At 35.0% G+C, this 24,733-nt stretch overlaps 2 protein-coding genes across 3 annotated transcripts in view; one reads left to right on the forward strand and one right to left on the reverse strand.

Moving 5' to 3' along the window:
* Positions 1-2,405: 2,405 nt before the first annotated feature.
* On the reverse strand, positions 2,406-5,669 carry LOC121426021 (superoxide dismutase [Mn]-like). Its single transcript, XM_041622154.1, has 4 exons — positions 5,287-5,669; positions 4,767-4,867; positions 3,580-3,743; positions 2,406-3,016 (listed from the first exon to the last, which is right to left on the reverse strand). The coding sequence occupies exons 1-4, from the start codon at positions 5,590-5,592 to the stop codon at positions 2,730-2,732; spliced, it is 858 nt and encodes a 285-aa protein (XP_041478088.1). The 5' UTR covers positions 5,593-5,669; the 3' UTR covers positions 2,406-2,729.
* Positions 5,670-7,576: 1,907 nt separating this feature from the next.
* Positions 7,577-24,733, forward strand: part of LOC121426032 (vesicle-fusing ATPase-like) — a 43,242-nt gene continuing 26,085 nt past the window's right edge. The window contains exons 1-4 of one of the 2 annotated variants that reach the window (XM_041622164.1): positions 7,577-7,624; positions 8,930-8,989; positions 10,201-10,289; positions 14,195-14,294. In XM_041622164.1, coding sequence (XP_041478098.1) covers positions 8,981-8,989; positions 10,201-10,289; positions 14,195-14,294 — 198 coding nt within the window. In that variant the 5' untranslated portion in view covers positions 7,577-7,624; positions 8,930-8,980. Of the gene's footprint in view, positions 7,625-7,666; positions 7,923-8,929; positions 8,990-10,200; positions 10,290-14,194; positions 14,295-24,733 lie in introns of those variants that run through there. The other variant, XM_041622171.1, reaches the window with a different exon arrangement.

Raw genomic sequence — 24,733 nt, forward strand, 5'->3', positions numbered from 1 at the left:
GCTAAATTGATCTCCAAATCACATAACTCTTTCCAAAACTAATTTCCACATTACACAACCGCACCTGAAACTCTGGCTAACCTGTTCACAATTACAGATCCTGGACTGACTGACCTGATTACAATATCTCCAAACATATTCTAACCACATAGAAACTCAGTTTAATCTCTAATGTTTTGGCATTCAATCCCAACACTATAAACCACTGTCTATTCATCTCTTCACTCAATGATGCACTCCCTCTACCGTAATCAACAAACATCATCTGCACACAATTGTTCAAGGATCCAATCATGTTCAATGTCTCAATTCCATTCATCACCGTCACACATCATTTTCTGTCTAATAATCCATGCTCTTTCAATGAAAACAATGAGTGGACGACCAAGCCTCGCTGTCGTCGACTTCGCTGAAGTTTCTACGTTGAAGTTATTTTGGGGTTGGAGTGCATACTGCCCCTTTCATATGCTATCTATAATTAAATTACAGACAGAAAAAACATTCTTTCTATATGGTTCTATGAATAGCTTTCCAAATAAAAAGCAATTAAATATAAAAAATCATTAAAAATATAATTCAGAATCTATGACATATTCCATACACATTTCAATAAATCCCAATAAATATCAAGTGTCTTTAAAGGCTGACAAAACAATGAGTTTTCTCAAAGGTTTCAAACAACAATACGGATTTATCCAATTATCATATAATTTGCTCATTTGCTAATCTTTTATCTGAAATTATTGTTTCATTCACACACACATGTCATTTCTCTCTTTTTATTTAAGAAAACACCTACAAAAGCTCCAAAGTCTACTCACTGGTAGTGCTGAATTACAACTAAAGATGCTTTACAATAGATGAAATTCTGTGTCACAGGCATACTCTTCTGCTCTCAAACTTGAGAACTTTTGATGATACAAAACTAGAGAAATAATGAAGAAATTAATCTGATAAAATATGCTGAAACCCCTGCCCATGCCTGGCATGTCCTATTTCTCTAGCTGGCTAAATGCATCTGCCCAAGTGCATTTTACTATTTCAGTAGAAGGAACATGATCAAATTAATTTGCATATTTACACCTGAAAACTTCCAAACACTAAGTCTATCCTGGGCTGAATAAAATAAGGTATGTGTTTCAATTAGCTCTGACATTAAAGGTCAAGTCCACCTCAGAAAAATGTTGATTTGAATCAATAGAGAAAAATCAGACAAGCACAATGCTGAAAATTTCATCAAAATCAGATGTAAAATAAGAAAGTTATGACATTTCGAGTTTCGCTTATTTTCAACAAAATAGTTATATGAACGAGCCAGTTACATCCAAATGAGAGAGTCGATGATGTCACTCACTATTTCGTTTTTATTGTTTGAATTATACAATATTTCAATTTTTACGAATTTGACGATTAGGACCTCCTTGCCTGAAGCATAAAATGTTAAAATAATGGAATTCCATGTGTTCAGTGAGGAATGAAACTTCATTTCACATGACAATGACGAGAAAATGAAAATATTTCATATAATAAAATACAAAAGAAATAGTGAGTGATGTCATCAACTCTCTCATTTGGATGTAACTGGCTCGTTCATATAACTATTTTGTTGAAAATAAGTGAAACTTTAAAATGCCATAATTTTGCATGCTACGGAGTACCCATTTAACACCTGGGTGGAGAGTAGCAAAATTGTGGATTGACACCTTGCCAAAGGATGCTAGGCCAGGGTGGGATTCAAACACACGACCCTTTGATTACATAGCGAAAGTCAGAACCGCTACACCGTGGGGCTTCCATGATGCACAATACTTGTATAAACAAATGCCCTTCACGATAGTGAGCAACCAAAATTGGTGAATCAAAACTGAAGTTTCCTCCAGGACTCTACACAAACAACATATTTGCAATAGTTTGCCAGCTCCGAAACTTAGGATGGATTGCTGTTTCAATTCATTCCGACAAAGACCTCCTAGGTCTTCGTCATTTGACATGCATTTTAAATACATTTACTGTGTTCTTGAATGATTCGTTTTTGGGACAACCAACAAAATTTTCATGAAATGGAAAATAGTCTGTGACAGTAAAATTCTCTGTGAAAATCAATTTAGTCTGTAAAAACCACCAACTAATTGTATCATGAAATGCACCCTTGACTAATTATGTATTTTAATTAGCATTATAATCCCCCATATGCCCTTTTTTGTAAGCTTGATGTTAAGTAATTACTATCAAAGGAGAGTGTAGCATAGAGTGGAAAGTAGAAGTGTGTATAAAAGTATGAATTGAAATAAAACTTTGAACTAATAAATGGTACAATGTGGAAGATAAGTTAATTGCTGCTCCAACACAATCTGAGCAAGACCTACTGACTGGATGAAACCTAAAGGGTACTTGGGTATTTTTGGTGCCTAAAATGAGCATATCAGTGGTATCACTCTTGTAACTTTAGAAAATACACAACACAATTTAGTGACAGTTCTACATTTTAAGTAGCTTTACTCGAAATAGCTAAATTAGAGTTTTTGATGAGCTTAATTTGCAAAATAGGAAGGATAGGCCAAGTGTGGAAACAAACTGTGATCCACTTTATAGTCTGACTCAATCTTGAAATCTGGAAGAAGAAAAATCACACACTATAGAGAAAAGTAGAGCCTTTACCTATTCCACCTAACCATTGACCAAGAATATTTTGAAGTAATACACATTCACCTTTCATCACTCATCCTCGACTACAATTCATCATGAACTTCATATTGATCCCTAGACCACCAATCCTTCAAATTGGCAACAGCTGACCAGTCGACGACCTTCCACCAGTCAGCGATGTGATTATCCCGTTTGTTCTGATGCTTCAGGTAATAAGCATGTTCCCAAACATCAAGCACTAGGATTGGTTGATGGCCATCTGAGATTGGGGTGTCTTGATTGGCCGTCGTTGAGATGATAAGGCGAGAAAGTTCTTCCTCATTGTCTCCATAAAATGATGAGGGGTTGCGCTGGCTAAGCCAGACATAACCTACGAGATGCAAATGATCATTAGGGCTTGTCAGTCAAATCTTTTAAAACCAAACAGAAGGCTTAATATGATAATCAATAGTGTCTACTGTCCTTGACATTTATTGTAACATATTCTCAGGCATTCAGCGAGGGATATTCTGAATATGATTTAACCCTGTAATTCAACTCATAACATCTTTGGTTTTCTCATAAGCTATGTGATCTAATATAGATTGTTGAAGTCCAGAAAACAATAGTGGTATAATACAATGATCAGTATCAGGATCTACAAAATCACCACTCTTGTTTTTATTCTTCTTACCACCAATTTTTCTAATTGCGTGATTGGATGCCGATTAAACTAGAAATGTTATTGAAGGAGCAGTTGGAACTTGTTGAACACAAAGTAATTTCATTACAATGTTGATTTGTGTTGTTGAAAGTTGTTTCTACTCCTGAAAAAACATGTATGACTATGGCTGGGGTTGTTTGTGGTTGAGCTTAAGTTCTATAAAACATTGAGCTGGTGCTGATGTATGGTATTGGCTTTAAATTTTCTTTCAGAAGATTGTTTTAACTTACCAGATCCAAACAGTGTAAGGGCTTGACTGGTGAACTGATTCTTGAATTCTTGGAAGCTTCCAAAAGTTGCATTTATCTGATTTAGGAGATCTCCAGAGGGCATGGGGATGTCATTGTCCCTGTTGGCGGCCATCGTTGACCAGTAAATGTTGTGATTCACGAACCTGCCAACAATAAAATTAATGAGTATTGATCAGCATCATAATATGCATAATAAGAATCATGTTCTACCTTTTGTTGCAGCACCACTGGTGTTGTAATGCCTGACCCCACCTAGCATCAGGTGTTTGAGAAGATCACGCTTTGCTCAATTAACTTGGTTTGATAAAATCAAAATCATATAACTTGGGTTTATCTAAAGTGGTGGCAGCGGTGGGACAGACCATCATAGTGACTGGAAGGCGCTACATATTACAGAGATGCCAACTTCAGATACCAAAATTACATGACATTTTTGACAGGGAACTATGGGGAATAGACTGAGATTATATATGAAATTAAGAAATGAGATGGGCGGGGGAGGTGGGGGGGAAGTAGGAGCCATTCTATGGAGACTTAGTCTCTGCATGTGATGTTTGTCTGATCTTGTACTGTTTTTAACATTACTGTCACAGCAAAAATTATCTAAATTTTGAGTTATTTTGTTAATTCAAAATTCAAATTTTCTTGTTAATATAGCTGCGACCAGTATCATTTTCATAAAATATACCCTATTTATTGTGAACAACCAGCAAAACTATATAATAATTCATTATCATCGATTCATCATGATTATCATGATCATCATCATTACCATTACCATCACCATCACCATCACAATCATGATCATCTTAATCATCATCATTATCATCACTCCAGATTATGATCTGCATAATTGAACCCAGGGACAGATCCATTTTCAAAAAATTAACTAAAAAGAAATTTTGTCCACAAAAAGTCTGACAATTAAGCAAAATAAAAGAAAAAAAGGTCTTCATATTCTGTTAAACAGCATTTTTACATTACACACATAAGGGGGGCGGCTTTGCCCCCCCCCCCCGCCCCTCTTGGATCTGCCAGTGATTGAACTCTAATGAACAACTCACTCCTAGATAGGTTTGAACCATTTTCTCTGACCCGTCTTTTTATTCACCGAAGCGGTTAGAGCTGAATTAAAAACAAGACATGATAAGTATTGTTTAACTCACCCACCACCATTGTTTCTAATGCTGCGTTGATATTTGGGAGGAATGTCATCCAGATGCTTCAACAGGTTGAGAATGGATGTTGCTACATAGCTGTCTGGCTCCTAATTAAAGAACATTTGAAACAAATGAATATATTATTTCAAATACATAAAAAAATGTAGATCTGAGATTAATAAAAAAGATGAGAATCCAGTATTAATTTTACTATTAGGCCAATTAAGTTAATCTTAATTGACTAAACTTTAAATAAATGAAATAATTAAAAAAGGGTGAACCCCATCCAGTTGAAAAAATTATTTCCAGACTTGGGTACCGGTAGATAGATCTAACAATACTAACATGAGACTGTGTCTGTGGAAATGGAATTATTAGTATAAAAGAAAAGTGCATATATCTTTCCTTTCCCCCATCACATAAGCTATATTATACACTCATAGACCCATCTAAAACTCTCTAACTTTTACACGAGACTGCAATTTCTCTAGTCCATATCTAAGCCTATTGAGATTGTTGTATTTACCTCAGTTCTCCACAGTTGCAATGCTGCATTGAGTTTGCGTGTGTAGCCTGCGTGGTGGCCGCGATGGTGCACTTTCAAAGTTGCACTGTCGATGTAAGGTTCTAAATCTTCGTAATCAAAAGGCAAATCTGGCAAATCATACTCTGATCTCATTTCTGCAATACACTCAAATGGATAAGAAATGCAATGACAGCTTGAGCACATATATAAAATGAAGAAAAATGCCAACATTTTGATTTCTACGTAGCAAGCAGACGCCATTGTGTTGAATGAAAGTGCAAAAATTGCATGTTTTCTTCCACGCATAGGTCAACATGCACAAAACTGCTGTAATGATAACAGATTAAGTGAAATCAGTTTCAGATTGGGGCAGGTTTTCTTGGAAAAATAATCGAACCCAAGCGTAAATATGCCCTGGTAAGCCATGACCTGATGCTTGTACCTTTATTGTTTCTTAAAAAATAGTTTCATCTGTATAAATGAAGAAAATAAGCGGCATAAGGGAGGGTTTTTGTTGTGCCCGTATGTTTATTTACAAAACGGGGGGGGGGGGCAGGGAGAGGGAGTTTGAAAAAGAAAAGAAAAAGGCATTCATCAAGTGGTATAAAGTGCATATCAGATCAGCTTTGCAAGTCACAACAAAATTAGCAACAGAGTAGCAAAACGGGTTTGTCCCATTTGTCCCTTTATATTCTGATCGACACAAAGCATGAGGAGACCTCTGATTTTTTTTTAAATATCTGATTAAATAAAAATATAAGTTTAAAAAAATTATAATATTCAAAATTTCAAATTAATGGGGCAAAATAAGACATAGGATGGATGTGCTGCGATATGGAATAAATTTTCATCGTATATGTTTATATATACATATTTATATTATTGTTTATGTATATACCTATATACCTAGTAACGTTTTGTATATATAGCACAGCTGCAGGGATTTCATCATATACAGTGTACCTTTGAGCAGATACTTTCCCAAAATTGCGGAATAAATAGCACATTGGGACTTGGTGGTGGCAATGTTTACCAGCTTTGACGAGACGAGATTCGAAGAGCGGAAATGTTGTGTCAATACTTTTCATGATTTTACAACGATGTATACTTTATATTTTCTAAAAAGAAATACACGAGTTCCGATCGATAGCTTAGCTTCCCTTTTCTCAAAAATTCACCTTTTCCTTTCTCCCTTTTCCCCTTCACATCTATTTTATTTTTGGGGGACGACTGCCCCCACCGCCCCCCTGGCTATGCGCCTGTGTAAATATATATTTAAAAATGATTCTTGGGACAAGGGCGACATACTGGCATGTGCTAATCAAAAAGATACTTTTCATGATTTTACACCAATGTATACTTTATATTTTCTAAAAAAAAATACACGAGTCCCGATAGCTTCTTCCCTTTTCTCCAAAATAAAAATGTGATTTTGTGGAATGTATGTGCATGTCCCCCGGGTCCTTCCACCCCCAGTTTTTAAATCGTTCTGCACCTCATTACCACACGATCACACTTCAATTATTCATTTTGAGCTAAATTCAACTCCCAGGGGCGGATCCAGCTTTTTATAAAGGGGGACGGGGGTTGGGGTGGTATGCCAGGGAGCGTAGCGACCGAGTCCAAGTGAGCGGAGCGAGCGAGGGGGGTGTCCCCCCTCCCACAGTAGGGAAAATTTTTGAAAATCTGTGTGTGAAAATGACGTTTTCTTGCATCTAAAACACCACTATTTTTGGTATAGAGGTCGTTGCTACATTAACCCCCATGAAAATTTGTAAAATTAAGTTGCATTTTCCTGCAATGTAAGGCCAGTTAACAACACAGATGCAAAGAATTGGGGACCTTGGAATAAGCACTGTTAGCCTAATACGTAATAATAAATGAAATAAATACATAGAAATAGAATAAAATAAAATTACAAGTTAAAAAAAAGATAAGATTTTTAAAAATGGTCCCCGGATTTTTTTTTTTTTTTTGGGGGGGGGGTTGCACCCCCCAAACCCCCTCTAGATTCGCTTCTGACTCCCTGATTAGAGGTCACTAAAATAATGAGTATAGATTTTAATTTGAATCCTAAGTATTTTGTTCAACTCCGGATGATTTACATTGAAAGCTTTAGGCTTTTAAATCTTTAGGGAGTAAATCATAAGCAAGTGACTGAATGGTCACCAAACAGTGGATTTATATAAAATTCTATGAGATTTAATCATAAATTGTCATTAATTGTGTGTAATTCGACCGCCCCTCAACCAGATTCCCCGGCCCCTCCCCCATTTTATTTTGTTTTGGATTTTCGATCGCATGCCACCGTACATAATATTCTCATCTCCGAATCGAGGTAAGTAAAACTGAAACGCCTCTTTTTATTTCAAAATCAACTGCATTTTTAATGATGTGGTTATGTAGTAGATGTATGAGTCGATCGATGCTTATTACTGTTCAAATAAGGAAGTTAATCCATGAATTTTAGCCTGATAATGAATTTGTAATCCACTATTGGAGGCGAGCAAGATTTCACTATCATCGCTTACGAGTTACGCTAAAACTTGTGTCCCCAAGCCCAAGGGAAGACCCGCTGCGCTGGCCACGTAGCTTGGTCCACGTCCACTGTGATGTGCTGTCGGCCGGCTGAGTATGTGAGTGACTCATTCAACTTTTTTCGAGATACGTGGTTATTTCCACTCATCCAATGAACAAGGTTATAATTTCTAATTATGGTACAGGCCACATCGTTTTTTTTTTTTTACTTTATAACGTTATACTATAGCAGCAGGCCAGTAGACCAAAAGCTTCGGTCTCTCTCACTCTGTTTTGTTAATGTTGGTTGTTCCGCTGAACTCCGGCGTTGCCTCCATTTATACAGAGTCAAGAGACTGAAGTTCTAGCTCGATCTGTACAGGGACTCAATGGCCATATGTTTATGTATTGAGTTAGGATAAAACAGGGAAGTGAAGTTGCGCGACAGCCGAAGTAAGTCACTGTTTTTCCCCTTAAGTTATTTTCCCAGTTTATGGTGCATTTCAGGCCAAAACGGAATAATGCTAATCTTGATTTTGGTACAGTTCTTTTCATATATTTTTATGAAATAAAAGAAAAAATCAATGAGCTCCGTCGGGGGTGATTTTGCATTGTTAACCTTGGTTGCTGCACGATAGCGAGCCGTCTGTGTACGAGGAGAAATTTTAAAAAAATGTTAAAAACTCCTTGAAACAGATGGCTGTCAGCTGTCTATGATAGCACTTGCAAATCACTTCTTCAATTTCAAATTTGAAATTTTTTAGTTAGACTAGGAGAAAGCAAAGAGGTGTGTGAAAAAGATGTCAGGGCTGGCTTCACCTGCACCTGTGTGAGTTTTTAGTAATAAAAAAGTTTAAGGTGAAAATATAAACCCAGTTTTGTGTGTGGTTCTGGTAAGAAGCATATTTTTGTGAATCGTATGACATTGCTGTTAAATAAATTCAGATCTGCTGTCCAGAGCATTAAGAGTTTAATGTAACGTAGATAGATCACGTATGGCGGGGCTGCCAGACTACTGCTATTCTTTTACTACTGTTTGCAGTTTAATCGTGAAAGATCATTTTTGTAAAACCCCTTTGTTTATGATTCCAGCTATAAATTGGAAAATTGTTTGTCTCATTTGCAGTATAGACTGGACTGGCTAATATAAAAAGGGTCGCATCAGAGTAAGACCAAAATGTCAAGGGTGAGTAAATATACAGGGATACTCCAGGCTGAGAATAGAGCTAGAGAAAAATCAGACAAACATATTACTGAAAATTTGATCAAGATTGGACAAGTCACAAGGAATAACAAAGTTATGTTTTCATGAATATTCAAAGAGCAAATTGATGATGTAATATCCCCACTTGTTCTTTTGTATTTTATTAGATGAAATTAGGTTTCTTCAATTTTTTTCCTTCATAACTTAAAACATTTGATTGAAAACTGATTAAGTGCATTAGATATTCATCGCTGCAACTTATCTCATGTAAGGGCGACATATTACTCACACATGTATGAAAAACGAAACAATTATGATTTCATGCAATAACATAAGAAAAGGGAACGTGGGCATGTGACATCAGCCCACCTAATGAATATTCACTGTGATGTGCATATCACTGTTTTACAAAATATTGCTTAACTTTGAAATTAAAAAACTTCGCTATTATCATATTTTGATGAAATTTTCAGCATTTGCTCTGTGAATTTTACTATATTTATTTAGATATAAATATTTCAGCCCGGAGCATCCCATTAAGAAAATTTACTTTAAGTTTAAATAGGTATGGATCCGTATAAACTCATCTTTCATGTAGGTCCTCTGGTTCAACTTGTCCCTGTTACACCATTTGTAGTAATTATATTCATAAATATTCAATTAATTTATCTTAAGTTCTCTTTATACACTCTTCAATAATAATTGATATAGTTTACAATTGGTTAATAGCAGAGTGCTCACTGTTCAATATTTTTAACTTATTTAAGGAATACATTCCCATCTCACCTGGATTAAGTGCAGTACGATATGATCAATGTGATCTGCAGTTTCCAATGAACGTAGTTGTAATATAACAGAATTATTGGTGTTATTATTTATTATTATTTGGATTATTTGTTTAAGTTTGAACATTTTTTATTAATGAAATAATTTGTTTAATTATTTTTATTTATTAATTATTTTTATTTATTTATTCATTCATTTATATTTATTTATTTATCTATTTATTTATTTATATTTTTTTGGGGGGGATGGGCCTTACTGTCATTGAAGCCTTATTGCAAGCATACATGTGTGCAATGGAGCAATATTCATGTTTCAAGTAAGAATAATTGCTGAAGTAAGTAGCATATGATATTTCATTTGCTTTTGTGAAGGAGGTGCAATTGATTACTTTTCCTTATTTCTTGCAGGAGATGAAAGCAGTCCGTTGTCCAACGGACCAGCTTTCTTTGACAAACAGAGCGGTTGTATCAGACAGAGATGCTTATGCACGTGTTGAGTAAGTAATTTCATTTTTAACGCCGATTAGAAGGTCACGGTATCCGAACGGTTTTCCGCTCGGACACCACCTTACACAAACAGCTTGTACACCCCAAAGACCCTATCCCTGATCACAGACGTGATGGCGTTGTATACAACATTCCTTGCCAGGGATGTAACGGGTCTTACATCGGAGAGACAGCCCAACCGATAGTTGAACGCATTTCTCAACACAAGCGCAATAAAGCGAACCGACACATCCGCGGTGGCAGAACATGCTTGGGAGAAGCAACACTACCCAGATTGGGAGGGTGTACATTGCATTGCCAAAGAAAGACATTGGTATACACGCAGGATTAAGGAGGCTATTAGTATACGTCTTTGTCCTAACAACTTCAACAGAGACAGCGGGATCGACATCCCCGATTTCTAGATGCGAACCATCCGACAGTACAATACCCCCTTACCTGGTAGTGCACGCCGACCCGATCGTTCCTGGCCCCGATCGAGTGAACGCTCAGCTAGTCAACCCCCGCCCACGGGAAACTAGCGAGCCCGCCAGTTTTGGTCTCATTTGCATATTGCCGACCCACGGCGTATTTGCATATACCCAAGGCTTATTTGCATAACTCCAGACCAATCACACAACGGATCAGTGCCCACCTATTGTTTTTTCGCGTGTGTGCGTACGGTCCTGGAGATTAGTATAAATAGAGTACGATATCAGACAATTTTCGTCACTTGATAAAGAGTTGCAGCGGCACTCGAAAGCTCGTGAACTTGTAAGTTAGTGAACACTTTTTGCGAGAGTGATCACAAATTTCCTAGAAAGCCAGTGAACACTTTTTGCGAGAGTGATCACGAATTTCCTCGTTGACCATAGTAGATTGCGAGACAATGAATACCCTCTAGCGATTATTTCAATCCGCAATAATGAACCTATTTAGTATTGATTTCATTTTTCTTTCAACATTCCCAAACATAGGAGTTTGATTTTTGTCTCACCTGCGAAGCAAAGTGAGACTATAGGCGCCGCTTTTCCGACGGCGGCGGCGGCGTCAACATCAAATCTTAACCTGAGGTTAAAGTTTTGAAATGACGTCATAACTTAGAAAGTATATGGACCTGGTTAATAAAACTTGGCCATAAGGTTAATCAAGTATTACTGAACATCCTATTAGAGTTTCATGTCACATGACCAAGGTCAAAGGTCATTTAGGGTCAATAAACTAAGACCATGTTGGAGGAATCAACATCGAAATCTTAACCCGAGGTTAAGTTTTTGAAATGTCATCATAACTTAGAAAATATATGGACCTAGTTCATGAAACTTGGACATAAGGTTAATCAAGTATCACTGAACATCCTACATGAGGTTCATGTCACATGACCAAGGTCAAAGGTCATTTCGGGTCAATGAACTTTGGCCAAATTGGGGATATCTGTTGATTTCCCCTCATAACTTTGAAAGTTTATGGATCTGATTCATGAAACTTGGACATAATAGTAATCAAGCATCACTGAAAATTTTGTGCAAGTTTCAGGTCACATGATCAAGGTCAAAGGTCATTTAGGGTCAATGAACTTTGGCCGAATCAGGGGTATCTGTTGAATTACCATCATAACTTTGAAAGTTTATTGGTCTAGTTCATTAAACTTGGACATTAGAGTAATCAAGTATCACTGAACATCCTGTGCACGTTTCAGGTCACATGGCCAAGGTCAAAGGTCAATGAACTTTGGCCGAATTGGGTGTATCTGTTGAATTACCATCATAACTTTGAAAGTTTATGGATCTGATTCATGAAACTTGTACATAAGAGTAATCAAGTATCACTGAACATCCTGTTCGAGTTTCAGGTCACATGATCAAGGTCAAAGGTCATGTAAGGTCAATGAACTTTGGCCATGTTGGGGTTTTTTGTTGAATAACCATCATATCTCTGTAAGTTTATTGGTCTAGTTCATAAAAAGTGGACATAAGAGTAACCATGTATCACTGAACATCTTGTGCGAGTTAGAGTAGTATTCAAAGTCAGCAATGCTGCTATATTGAACCGCGTGATGCAGGTGAGACGGCCAGAGGCATTCCACTTGTTACTCTTTTTACAACTGAATTTTTTTAGCTATCATGTAGTCATGTAAAAACTTGTCTTTCCGCACCTGTAAACGTCTTTTGTCTTCATGGGTAGGAGCAAAACATGCTTATAGGGGCTTCTCTTGATATACATGTATGGTTAAGGAAGAGGAATCAAATGTATTTACACGAGCATTGTACATACACAATATGCTTGTAGAAAGCGAATATGTTTACTGGGAAAAATCACATTATGACTCCTAAGCTGCAATAAAAGTACTTAAAAATACTCTTTCATCAGCCACAAAGAAAGTCATTTGTCTGGGGAATTGCATTTAGGTCTGTTACCCTATTTCCTTGATAATCCATCATTTGTATTCATAGCTTTCTAATGCTTTTTAATATGTTCACATGACATTTTATGTGATGGCAACATTTCAGTGGTTGAAATATAAAACAAGAGTGATGATAAAAATGTAACTTTAAACATTTTCTACCTGTCTTGAAGTGATACTTTGCTTTAAACACTAAGGAGAATGTACCATATTTTCGGGTAAGGCACTGCACCCATTTCACTCTTTAAAATCAGTTGCGTCTTCTTCAAAGAGACCACAGTTCAGCCTCGTTCAAGACACCATGTTTCTGCAAATACATAGCTGTAGGAACACTCAAAATACATATAGAATATTTTAATATCAATTTTTTTACCTTTACTGAAAACAGAAATTGTATTTTGTAAAGTTTTTTAGAAGATACTCTTTGTAAAGTTTGTATACATTACCAGCATTATTACTTATAGTTTAGTAATGTTTCCCTTAAAAAAAACCATGGTTGTTTCGTGACAAAAAGTTGTCATTATTCACAGTGTGAAATGCATGAAAAATGCTCTAAAATATAATCGTAATCGATTGAATTGTAGTTGGTTGTAATCTCAATAAAAATATTCATTATTCTTCATTTATTTTTCTCATTCAATATTTATATACTTTTTCCCTTTCCATGCCATAATTGTAACATTATATTACTATTTCATAGTCTTTGTCCTTTATTCTACAAAGAAATAGTCTAGATCCTTTGGAAAGAAATGTTTTGAGAATTAAGTAACCATATTTAAGAAATACAGTGTAAAAGAAAAATCATTCATGTGTTTTCTGATCTTTTTGTATTTGGTTAAAATAGCTTCCCAATTCCGCGGCAGTGGTTTATTTACTACAGTATATTACATTCCAAATTTCCATGTATTGCCAGGTCTTGATGTGTCCCAAAGGAGGATTCTTATAATTTGTATAAATTATGTGTCTCATATTTAGATCTAAACAAAATAAATAGTCTGTACATATTTCTTTGCTCTGTATATAACAGAAGCCAAGTGTCTTAAGGCCACCAAACACCTTACGTTTGGTCTGTGACCATATTTTTTGATAAAACGTAAAACTTGAAGCAAGTATAAAGATATGGAACATCTTACTGTTTAAAATTCTAAATCATTACAATACTTGGGTTCAAATCTGTCACTATGCTACCATCCTTTCTAGAGAAAAAGCAAATTGACTACGTTTATATCAAATCGGTTGAACTTCTAAACTCGATTTGAAGTTTATGGCAAAGTAATTCAGTAATTTCACAACATTACTATTTCCTTCTATAATAGTCAATAGAGAATTCAACTTCTTTCAAATTGATTTTGTGAAAAATTACTATCATGGAAAACATATACCGGTAAATGTCAATTAAAAAATCCCTCTTGAGAATTGTAGGCACTGGTCATTCATTTAAATGTGCATAAATCATGTGTTTGGATGTGTTTTTCTTTGACTTCTAAATTTTGTTCTACCCTTTCATCCCAGTTATGTACAGATCCAGGCAACTCCAGGGCCAAGCTATGTATTTGCTATAATAACACATCCAGATGTAAAAGTTGGAGAAATGGGATTCAGTCTTCCCCAGGTTAGATTTTCATGTAATTATTTGATGATTTATTTATTTATTTATTTAATTTACAAGTACATGTATATTCATTTTTTCACTCTTTCATGTATTGATAAAAAAAATCATTTAGGTGTTATGTTTTTTGTATCTATGTTTTTATGATCATTTATGTAACTGAAATAGGTTTTTCTTTCATTAACATTTTTGGGTAATTATTATTGTTTTGAATGATGCTTATTTTTATTTATTGTTGTGAAAGTATTGATTGATTTGAAGTAATATTTGTCGCTGTTATATGCATTCAGACTCATTGCTTAAAGAGAAAGTAAAAATAAGGGAGTGTTCATAACAATGAACAAGCTTTCATTTTCATATGTTGTTGAAGAAGGATGTCATTGTTTAACAAGGGTCCGCTACAAATGATTGCGTTTTAGATGTACCTTCTCACTAACATGACCAAATTAATGTTGAAATTAAACATAATTGTCTATGACCACATTCGCTATTTCAGAGATGCATTATTCTTATTGTGAGAAAGTTAGTTCTCATATTTATTTTATTCTTATGACCAGGGTTTGAATATTAAGCCTGAATTTAGGTATTTTACTCAGTATATTTAATGCTTAGATTTAAGAAAAATACTTAATCATCTTTGGTATTCAATTATATTTTTTGGCTAATTATTTTGCTTAAACTAAGTCAGCTGCCTACCATGCTTACGCCTGGTTTTCGTGCAGTTTACAAATGTGATCACGAAGTCATATATTCTGTGCACAGATGGATACGTGTAGTACATTGGGCATTATTATCTCAGTGGTTATTAGTAGGTATTTTGTTTAAATTTGGCTTGATAAAGTAAAATACTAAGTCTGAGGTGTGATCTGAATATGAGTCTAAGCAGTTTGCTTAGTCAAGTAAAATGCTAAGTATTAAAAGTAAAAGTCTTAAAATTTTTTTACTTCCAATTGAATACCAGCCCAGGACTACATGTATATGTTTTCTTTAAGATTTAATTCTCCAGATGTGTTTATAATCTCTATCATTGCAATTCAGACTGTGCACATCATATATTCCTTTAAAATTTTGTAGAGATAATTATCAAAGTAAAAAAAAATCAAATTGAATCAGAATACACAGTATCTGTCTTCATTTTTTTAGTAGTATTTTTTTTATTAATGAAAATAATGCTTATTGTATAAAAGAATTGGGAAATCTCTTAAAGAGTGTCCATTTTCACAGTTTGAATTTTTCATCATATAACATGATAATAGACTATCAATGATTGTTAGAAAGATGCAATTATATTTATGGGTAAATTTTACAATCAAAACGTGAAATTTCAAATACATTGTAAGTCCCATCCCTCAATTTTTCCCTTAATACCTCAATCACATTTGCTATATGGTGGCTGTAAGGCAAGTAAAAAACCTCTGAAATAACATTTTTCATACCAGCTAGGTGTTTTAAATAAAAATTGATAAAACAACTGTTTTGACTTGCTGTACGTCCGCGGTAAGGGAAATGTGACTGAGTTGTATAGTATTCTTGTATTATTGGTAATTCACTTCTCAAGTATTGAATGCCCATGTACCAATTTCAGCATTTAATCTTTATAAAGAAAAATAAAAGCTTTCTAATATTCATCAACTGACACGTATTTTAAAGAAAAACTTGTTCTTATATAAAGGCATGTGTACATAAAATCTGTGTAGCTATCATTTTGTGAAAAGTCTCACTCTCAGTGAAAGTTTTTTTTTTTTTATTGATGTGCATTATGATTGTAGAGTGTTGACGTATTAATTTATGCTAATTTATTGGAAGACCCATTAGCTGGATTGCCACTGATGGGATTTGTTAGAAACAATCCACAAGGGGCATGGGGTTGTTAATGACCCATATCAGGTGGAGTTGGTGTTCAGTGATTATGTTGCTAATGGTATTGGTTAATACATGTAACCTAGAATTAAGCCAACATGTATTACATGTTAGCACATGTTATTACATGTTAATATTATGCAATATTACATGTAAAGAGTATTATTGACATAACAGCACACCTACATGTAAAGTATGTGTATGTAAAATGGCCATAAAAGTTTGAACTACTTCATTATACATGTGCAATAGATCAGAATTTTGTCAGAAAATGATTTTTTATAAGAAATTTAAATTTTGAATAGAATAAGACCACGCCAATTGGTTAAATATTTAATGATAATTAAGAACATACATGTACTTCTTCCTGTTGCGTTTAGATTAGATTGATTGTACTGTAGATACATTTAAAAAAAATATGCATATCCATGTACATGTAGTTGCTTTTATTCTACTCAGATTCAGTGGTCTCTGTTCATGAATGCAAATTAGATAATTTTTTTTTTCATTTCAAGCAGTATGTATTGTATGTACATCATGATTGAGTTCAAACTGACAATTTTCAGTTTCAGTGGCATTATGCTATGTGATGTTTCTGTCCCCCATCTCTCTCTCACTCACTCACTCACTCACAGGCACACACAGCAACTGTGCCTCCAGAATTTTTTAGGACAAAATTAAATTGAAAGTGGAGGAGTGTCTGAATTGGAAACTGGGGTCGTTATAACAGTGTACATTTATCAGATGTAGAGACCCAGATTTTGAGGGGAATATTTATGCACTCTCTTCAGTACTATACAATATGTATATGTTGTGATATTGTCCGCCATTACAGGATTGCAAAAAGGGATGAATTTTAGGATTGTTCGCTTGTGTGTGAGGACCTGGGTATTCTATCACATAGCTTTATTTCCAAGCATAAGAGATTTATTTGAAATGTCATGTCTACTATAAAAAATGTACTCTTATACAAAAAAGGTGAAATCTGTTGGGTATTTCAAACTTGCACCAAAAATTTGTGTTTGTTACACTCTAACTTTAATACCTGACCATAATTTAGTCAGTTTCTTTTACAGAGTATTCTACATTACACAATCCATGGTCAGCCTTGTCTTTTGACTGGCCTTTTCTTTTTCTTTATTCATCAATTTGAATACATTTACAGACATGAAACAATATATTATTTCATGATTGGGAGGCAATAGATTTCACCTTTTTTGTTAAGAGTACATTTTTTATAGTAGACATGACATTAAAAATAAATATTAGGAGACATAAACCTCATCGCATAAAACCTCATCGGAATTGTGAACTTTTTGCACGTTATTCTCAAGATCATCGTGAATATGTGAACAGTTTCGGATCAGCTGTGTAATGTGGACCCCCAGGAGTGAAATGTGAGTTTCTCGTATATAATTTTGCTGACTTTACTTATTGAAAAGCTGAACCAATCTGACACCAACAATCTGGAAACCAATACACGGTGATGTCCTTCACTCAAACCGGGCAGTAACGGGCTGAATATTGCTCTCAAACCGTTCATCCAAATCTTTAACCACTGTGCCTCTCAGCCCATGACGGATCAATCGATTGGTCAACTCTTCGTGTACTGGAACAAAAGCCCGTACCCCTGTCTATTGTTTGCTGCACCCTCTGCCAAACTTTCTGAATGGAAGGGCAAGATCGAGGCACCTCTGAAAAGAAAGTGACGCGAAATGCTAGCACAAGACAAACGCGACAATCACAACCGGCAAGTGAAACACCTTGTCCATGTTTGAGTGTATGTGATCCTAATGACAACAAGGTGCTTTTGGAAACGATAAAGAAAGCAGTGAGAAAAGCAATCAGAGAAGAACTTCAAGAATTTAAGAAAGAACTTAACAGAGTGTCTACACTAGCGGAGGCAAACGAATCCAAAATCACTGCACTTGAGATCGAAAATGGAAACAAAGATACAAAAATTGCAAGCCTTGTGAAACGTCTTGAAAGTCAAGAGGAATCGATAACTCGACTGCAAAATAAAGCAAAGGATGCTGAACAATACTCGAGGAGAAATTGTGTAAGAGTATTTGGTATACCCGAAATCAAAGGTGAAAACACGGATGAGATCATTCTTCAAATTGCCAAAGAAAAGCTCAGCATTGACCTGCGCGTCGACGACATCGACCGTAGCCACCGCGTCGGACCGATCCAGAAGAGAGATCCAGCGATTGGAACGTCGCAGTCTACAGCAAATTCAACGCCGGATAGACAAAGACAAGCACCTTCACAGTCGACGTCAACACCGATATCATGGGCCACGATCGCGTCGGAAGCCAAACGGAAAAAAGCCCACCATCGCCCGATCATCGTGAAATTTGCGACGTACCGAGCGAGACAATCCATGATGGCAGTGAGGCGCAGACTGAAAAACTCCGGTATATCCATTGCGGAAGACTTAACTTCATCAAACTACGAGATACTGAAAGAAGCACGAATGTCGTCAAAGATATCTGCAGCGTGGTCACAAGATGGACGTACCTTGTAGCTCTACCAGCAACAAACGGAAAATCCATCAGAAAAGTTATCAGCACTGTTGAAGAAGCACGAAAACTGAAGTGAACGACATGTTACATGTTCCTAATATCTCCCCTGGGAGGTCTGCGATCAACCTCTCTTTTAATATTTCAAACTTGACTTTTCACATCTCATTATAAAGATATTTTTTTAGGTATTATCTGTTGTTGTTGTTTTTTTTTTTCATGGGAAGGGATCATCTTTGTGGGATATGTCAAAATCGTGTGAAAGTAAATCATAAAGGTCTGCTATGTACACAATGTTGTAAATGGATACATATTGTATGTGCCCATGTGTCTCAGAAATCATACAATGATCCATTTGAACACTTTATAGACTGGATTTGTCCACGTTGTGTATTTGAACATTTGCCTTTCCATCAGCTGGATAAGACTCATGTCAACCCAAATAATGAGCAAAAAAGTAAAGAACAAAGTATTAATATTTCTTGTGCTAATAAACATAGTGACTCTGGTAATACTTACAGGGAATTGCATGGGAGGGGTCTGAAATTTGTCCAATTAAATGTGGTTAGTTTATTAAAGAACTTCGATGAAATTGGTGATATATTATGTAGGAACGATATTGATATTCTCGCTCTAAATGAAACCAGGCTTGATGACTCGATTAGAGATAATGAAGTATACATACCGAATTACAATATTGTTAGGAAGGATAGAAACAGAAATGGAGGCGGGGTTTGCATTTATGTACATGAAAATATTATATTTGAAAAGCTAAGTATACCTAGTTCAGCTGAAAATTTAGAAATTATTTGTATTCTTATTCGCATCAAATGTTCCAAACCTGTTATCTTTTTAAATTGGTATAGACCGCCAAATAAAACAAATGTACTTCTTTCCTACGAAGATTTATTGATCCATTTAGGGGGATTCAACGTTCCGATAATTTTAATGGGTGATGTAAATTATGATATCATGAAACATCAAACTAATGAGATATTCGCAAATATTCTGATATTAATGATATATATGGAATGTGTCAAGTTAATAGAACGGAATATACTAGAGTCACCCATGAATGTTCTTCTTTGATCGATCATGTGTTGACAACTTGTCCAGAAAAGGTTAATTCATTCGGAGTCCTCCAAAATGGACTGAGTGATCATTCAATGAGCTACTTAATTTGGAAAGCTCACACCAATAATGATCCATTCATTAACTACGTAACCTTTAGAAAGTCACATCAAGTAGATTTTGACAAAATGAAAGCCGAACTTCGAGAACAAGATTGGGCTGAAATCGAAGGAGTTAATGACCTTGACGAAGCTGTTGATAAATGGGAAAGGCTTTTTCTGGACATAGTTGATAAATACATGCCGACGAAAAAGAAACGAGTTCGCAAAAAGCACTCGCCTTGGTTGAATGAATCTATTTACAAGCTCATGAAGGAACGTAACAAAATGAAAGTAAAAGCTAAAAAGGGACAAAGTGCTCTTTTATGGGCACAGTATAGACAGTTTAGAAATAAAGTGACATTTGAAATAAGACGAGCAAAAAAGAAATATTATATTGATAAATTAAGTTCCTGCAAGGGCAGAACGAAATCTTGGAAAGTGCTGAAATCATTGCTACCTAATTCTAAATCTGTTACTAATTTTCCATTTTGTGAAGATAAATGCCAAGAATTGGCTAATGATTTTAATGTACATTTTGTAAACATTGGTAATCAACTGAACAGTGATATTTCTGAAAATCATGAGTGTATGACTTATGAGGAATTGAATAGATTAGAATTGTGTAATACAGCAAACAGTAGTTTTATTGTTCCCATTGTCACTGAATCAGAAGTTTTAAAGGAAATCAATCGTCTTAAGAACAAGAAATCAATTGGAGTAGACGGGATTGATTCTTTCCTATTAAAAACATTTGCACTAGAAATTGTTAAACCTATCACCTATTTAATTAACAAATCGATTAATGAAGGGATTTCCCATCCAGATGGAAGATTGCAAAGATAATTCCCCTGCATAAGAAAGGAGATGAACTTGTGGCTAATAATTATAGACCCATTTCTTTACTGACCTGTATATCCAAAATTATTGAAAAAATTGTTCAAAAGAGTCTAATTCGATTTCTCCAGAAAATAAAATTTTAACGGATTACCAGTCTGGCTTTCGTCCAATGCACTCCACATGTACAGCCCTTACCAAAGTAACAGATGAATGGCTCCATTCTACTGACAAGGGATTATATACAGGAGCTCTATTTGTTGATCTCCGTAAGGCATTCGACTTAGTCGATCATCGGATACTATTAAAGAAATTGTCTTCTATAGGTGTTAATGGTCATATGCTCAAATGGTTTTACAATTATATTCATAATCGAAAGATATTTACATCCATAAACAATTGTTATTCCGAAGAGTTAGTAATAACTCGGCGTCCCACAAGGCTCAATTTTGGGCCCCATTTTGTTTCTAATCTACATAAACGATCTGTGCGATGTATTTCAATTCTGTCACCTGCATTTTTATGCTGATGATACAGTTATATATTATTCACATAGAAATCCTAGTACAGTTCAATCAGTAATTAATCAAGAATTATTTTTTCTTTCAGAATGGATGTCCGAAAACAAGCTATTTATTAATTATGACAAGACTGTATCTATGTTGATTGGAAATAAAACCATGCTTAATAAACAAGGTAACTTGAACTTGAAAATAGGTCATCATGTTATAAATCAGGTAAATCATACAAAGTATTTAGGAATGATCGTTGACTCCAAATTAAAATGGGACCTCCACCTAAACGAAACAATCAAGAAAATAGGGAAAATGGTTAGCTTTTTGGGCAGGTTAAGGCACTCACTAAACGAGTCCTATCTTAATATAATTTATCAATCCATAATTCTCCCTCATTTTGATTACGCTGATACCATATGGCAATCATGTCCAAACATCTTTCTGGACCAACTTCAAAAACTCCAAAATAGGGCTGGGCGCATAATTCTCGGAATAAGTCCTTACACTCACAAATCTATATTCCAAATTCACGAACTTTTAAATTGGAAACCCTGAAAACTAGGCGTAAAAAACACATGTATATAATGTTGTATAAGATTTTTCGCGATTTAGCTCCGAAATATTTACAAAGTAATCTCGTTCACAAAGAAAGTATTTACTCTCTAAGAAATGTTGGAAATCTTGTATTGCCAAAACCAAAGACTAATTATTGTAAGCGGACATTTTTCTTATCGTGGATCGAAAATATATAATGAACTCCCACTTTATCTCCGCAGACCCGACACACTCACTTTATTTAAAACTGGCCTTGATAAATGGATAGAAACCTTTGATCTGTAAACGTTTGACAGGGGGGGGGGGAATTAAGGTTTAAAGTATCCTTAAGTACATGTTTAGGAATGGTTAGGATATATATATATATATATTTTTTTTGTAATTGTGTCTAATAATTATTAATTTGTTTACCACTCGTTTTTTGGTATTTTTTGTTTTTAATTAATAATATTTCAAATACGTGTTATCATTAATCTATTATCTGTTATCATGTTACCTTGACTGGACCTCTAGGAAGAACAGAGCCATTATATCAATGGCTCTGAATAGAGTGATCCATCCGTATATTTTTATGTGCATGTTTATATATTTACATTTGATATCATATCTTGTGCAATGTATTTTATTGTGATTTTTATACGGTAAATAAAACCAAACCAAACCAAACCAATAGATCCGCAAACAAAAGCAACGATCTAAACTGGATATAAGGAAACACTTCTTTAGCCAAAGGATTGTCAATCAGTGGAATAAACTCCCACAGTCCACAATTGAGGCACCAACACTCCTGCAATTTAAGACACAATTATCAAAATTGGGTTTTTAAATGGGCTCTAAGAGCCTCCTTAACCCTGCCACACTCATCTGTACACCCTCTTCGTGAAGACAGTGAGATGTGGCCATCAAGGTAACGTCAAGGCAACTTCACCTACAAGTAGGGTATAGCCTGAGATAAGGGAACGCATCATATATGAAGTCATTCAGTAAGAATGATTTCAATCTCCTTTTGGAAATAAAATAAGAAGAATATCTTTTATTGTGCAGTGGTAGATTACATGTATGTCTGGTCATGGGACCTTTAAAATCTTTTTTTCTTTGCAACATTAATTTCATTTAACTACATGTATATCAGAGGGATTTGGGGAAGCAAGTTTTGGGGAGTACAGGTACAAAGAAATAGAAAAGTTAAATTCACGGAGATCAAATTTTATGTTTAAATTAAATTCGATAGAGATATGAATTTTTTTTCTTGATAGAATACCAATAGGATGCTCCAATGATTAAAGCAGGTGCTTGCACGAAATTATAATTGGAATCGATTTACCGACTTTTTATTTACGTACTATACATGCGGTAAGCATGCTGTGAAGGTTCACAGCATCATACTGATTCTGTTCTTCTGTCATCTAATGAAATTCATATGCCTTGATCGAAGGCTACAGTATACTATACTGAAAGAAACACCAATGAAATTATAATTGGGATGGATTTATTGGGTTGTGCATACACACTGTCGCATAGAAAGCAGCGTAATGAAGACCCTATGTGGAGAGTGCATAGGTATTGACTATACAGGCCATGAGTTCATTATTACTTCCTTGCCTTTGTGAATGTCCTTAGGCTATGTCGCCTTTCGTGAGTGAAAACATTCTCTCTTTTTAAATTTTTTTTATACCACCACCAGTTTTGTTTCATGGAAGGATAATTGAGAACTGTTCCATTCATAAAATTCCATGAAAATACATTAAAATTCTTACATTTTGATTTGGGGGACATAAACAAGAATTACATGGTATTTTTAGATTCAATCATAATGCCTTATTTTTCACAATTTTATCTACAAAGAATGGACTTGTTCTTGTCTGTCATAATGCATACATGTATCAATGGATTATACATAATTATGCCAACTGTTTTCTGTGAGCTTGTAAATTGTACATGAAGTTTAAGTGCATGTACATCTCAGAAGTTGATGGCATTTGATTTATGCTCTTGTATGGCCAGAATATCAATTAGTTGAATTGGTTAATACATTGATATTTTAAAGGTCAATAGTGAAGCTTAAAAACAAATTTAGCCCGAATTCACAAATGTGGTTTTGGAAACCCATGGTTGAATCAATGTTTTATTCAGATTTCCTGTATAAATTACTCTTAATTTAGCGCATATCGGGCTGTTACCATGATTAAATATGCTATTTTATTAAAGAGTCCACTGTTTGAAGAGTGGACTCTTGAATAAAAAACGTGGATAACCACGACAACAGGTGTCAATTTTGCGCACTGTGACAAAGCGCACATCAGCAATAGACATTTTTATTATATGGGGTAAAATAAGTGTAATTTATACAGGAAATCTGCAAAAACCATGGACTCAACTGTGGGTTTTCGAAACCACGTTTGTAATTTGTGGCCACTATGTTTATAATGGAGACCATCCCCTGGAAAGTCTATTTAAATATTGTTTGTTTGTTTTTTTGGTATTTTTTTGCATTGTACTCTTGATGTTTCTATCTAGCTAACATGAGGTAATATGCAAATGCAGATTGTTACATATTATAGCCAAAAAATGTTGAAGAGTGCATTTCATGAAGTTCCATCTTTTGTGAATCCAATTAATATACTTCATTGTTTGATGTTGTCCTTGGGTAAAGTTGACACAAAATATAATTTGGTCAGTCTACAGTGTATTTTGGCAAAATCCAAAAAATTTAACTTTTGGGTTTCTTTTTTATTGCTTTAAATAGACTGATGAATAATAATCATGAGCTTTCAAGGTTTTTTTTTCATTCTATTCGAGGAAAATAAGGAAAAGTTTCACTCCAAATGATTGCTTTTCATTTGCCTTCCCCTTCCACCCCGAATGCCAGATTTGACTCCAAAACAGCTGAATGTTTGTTCAGTCATTTTACATAGTCTGATCGATGCATTTCTGTTGCCCTTGGCAGACCGATTCAATTTTCTTGAGATTCCCCAAAGACTCAA

This window comes from Lytechinus variegatus, chromosome 1 (genome assembly GCF_018143015.1).
Source record: "Lytechinus variegatus isolate NC3 chromosome 1, Lvar_3.0, whole genome shotgun sequence".
NCBI classification, from domain to species: domain Eukaryota; kingdom Metazoa; phylum Echinodermata; class Echinoidea; order Temnopleuroida; family Toxopneustidae; genus Lytechinus; species Lytechinus variegatus.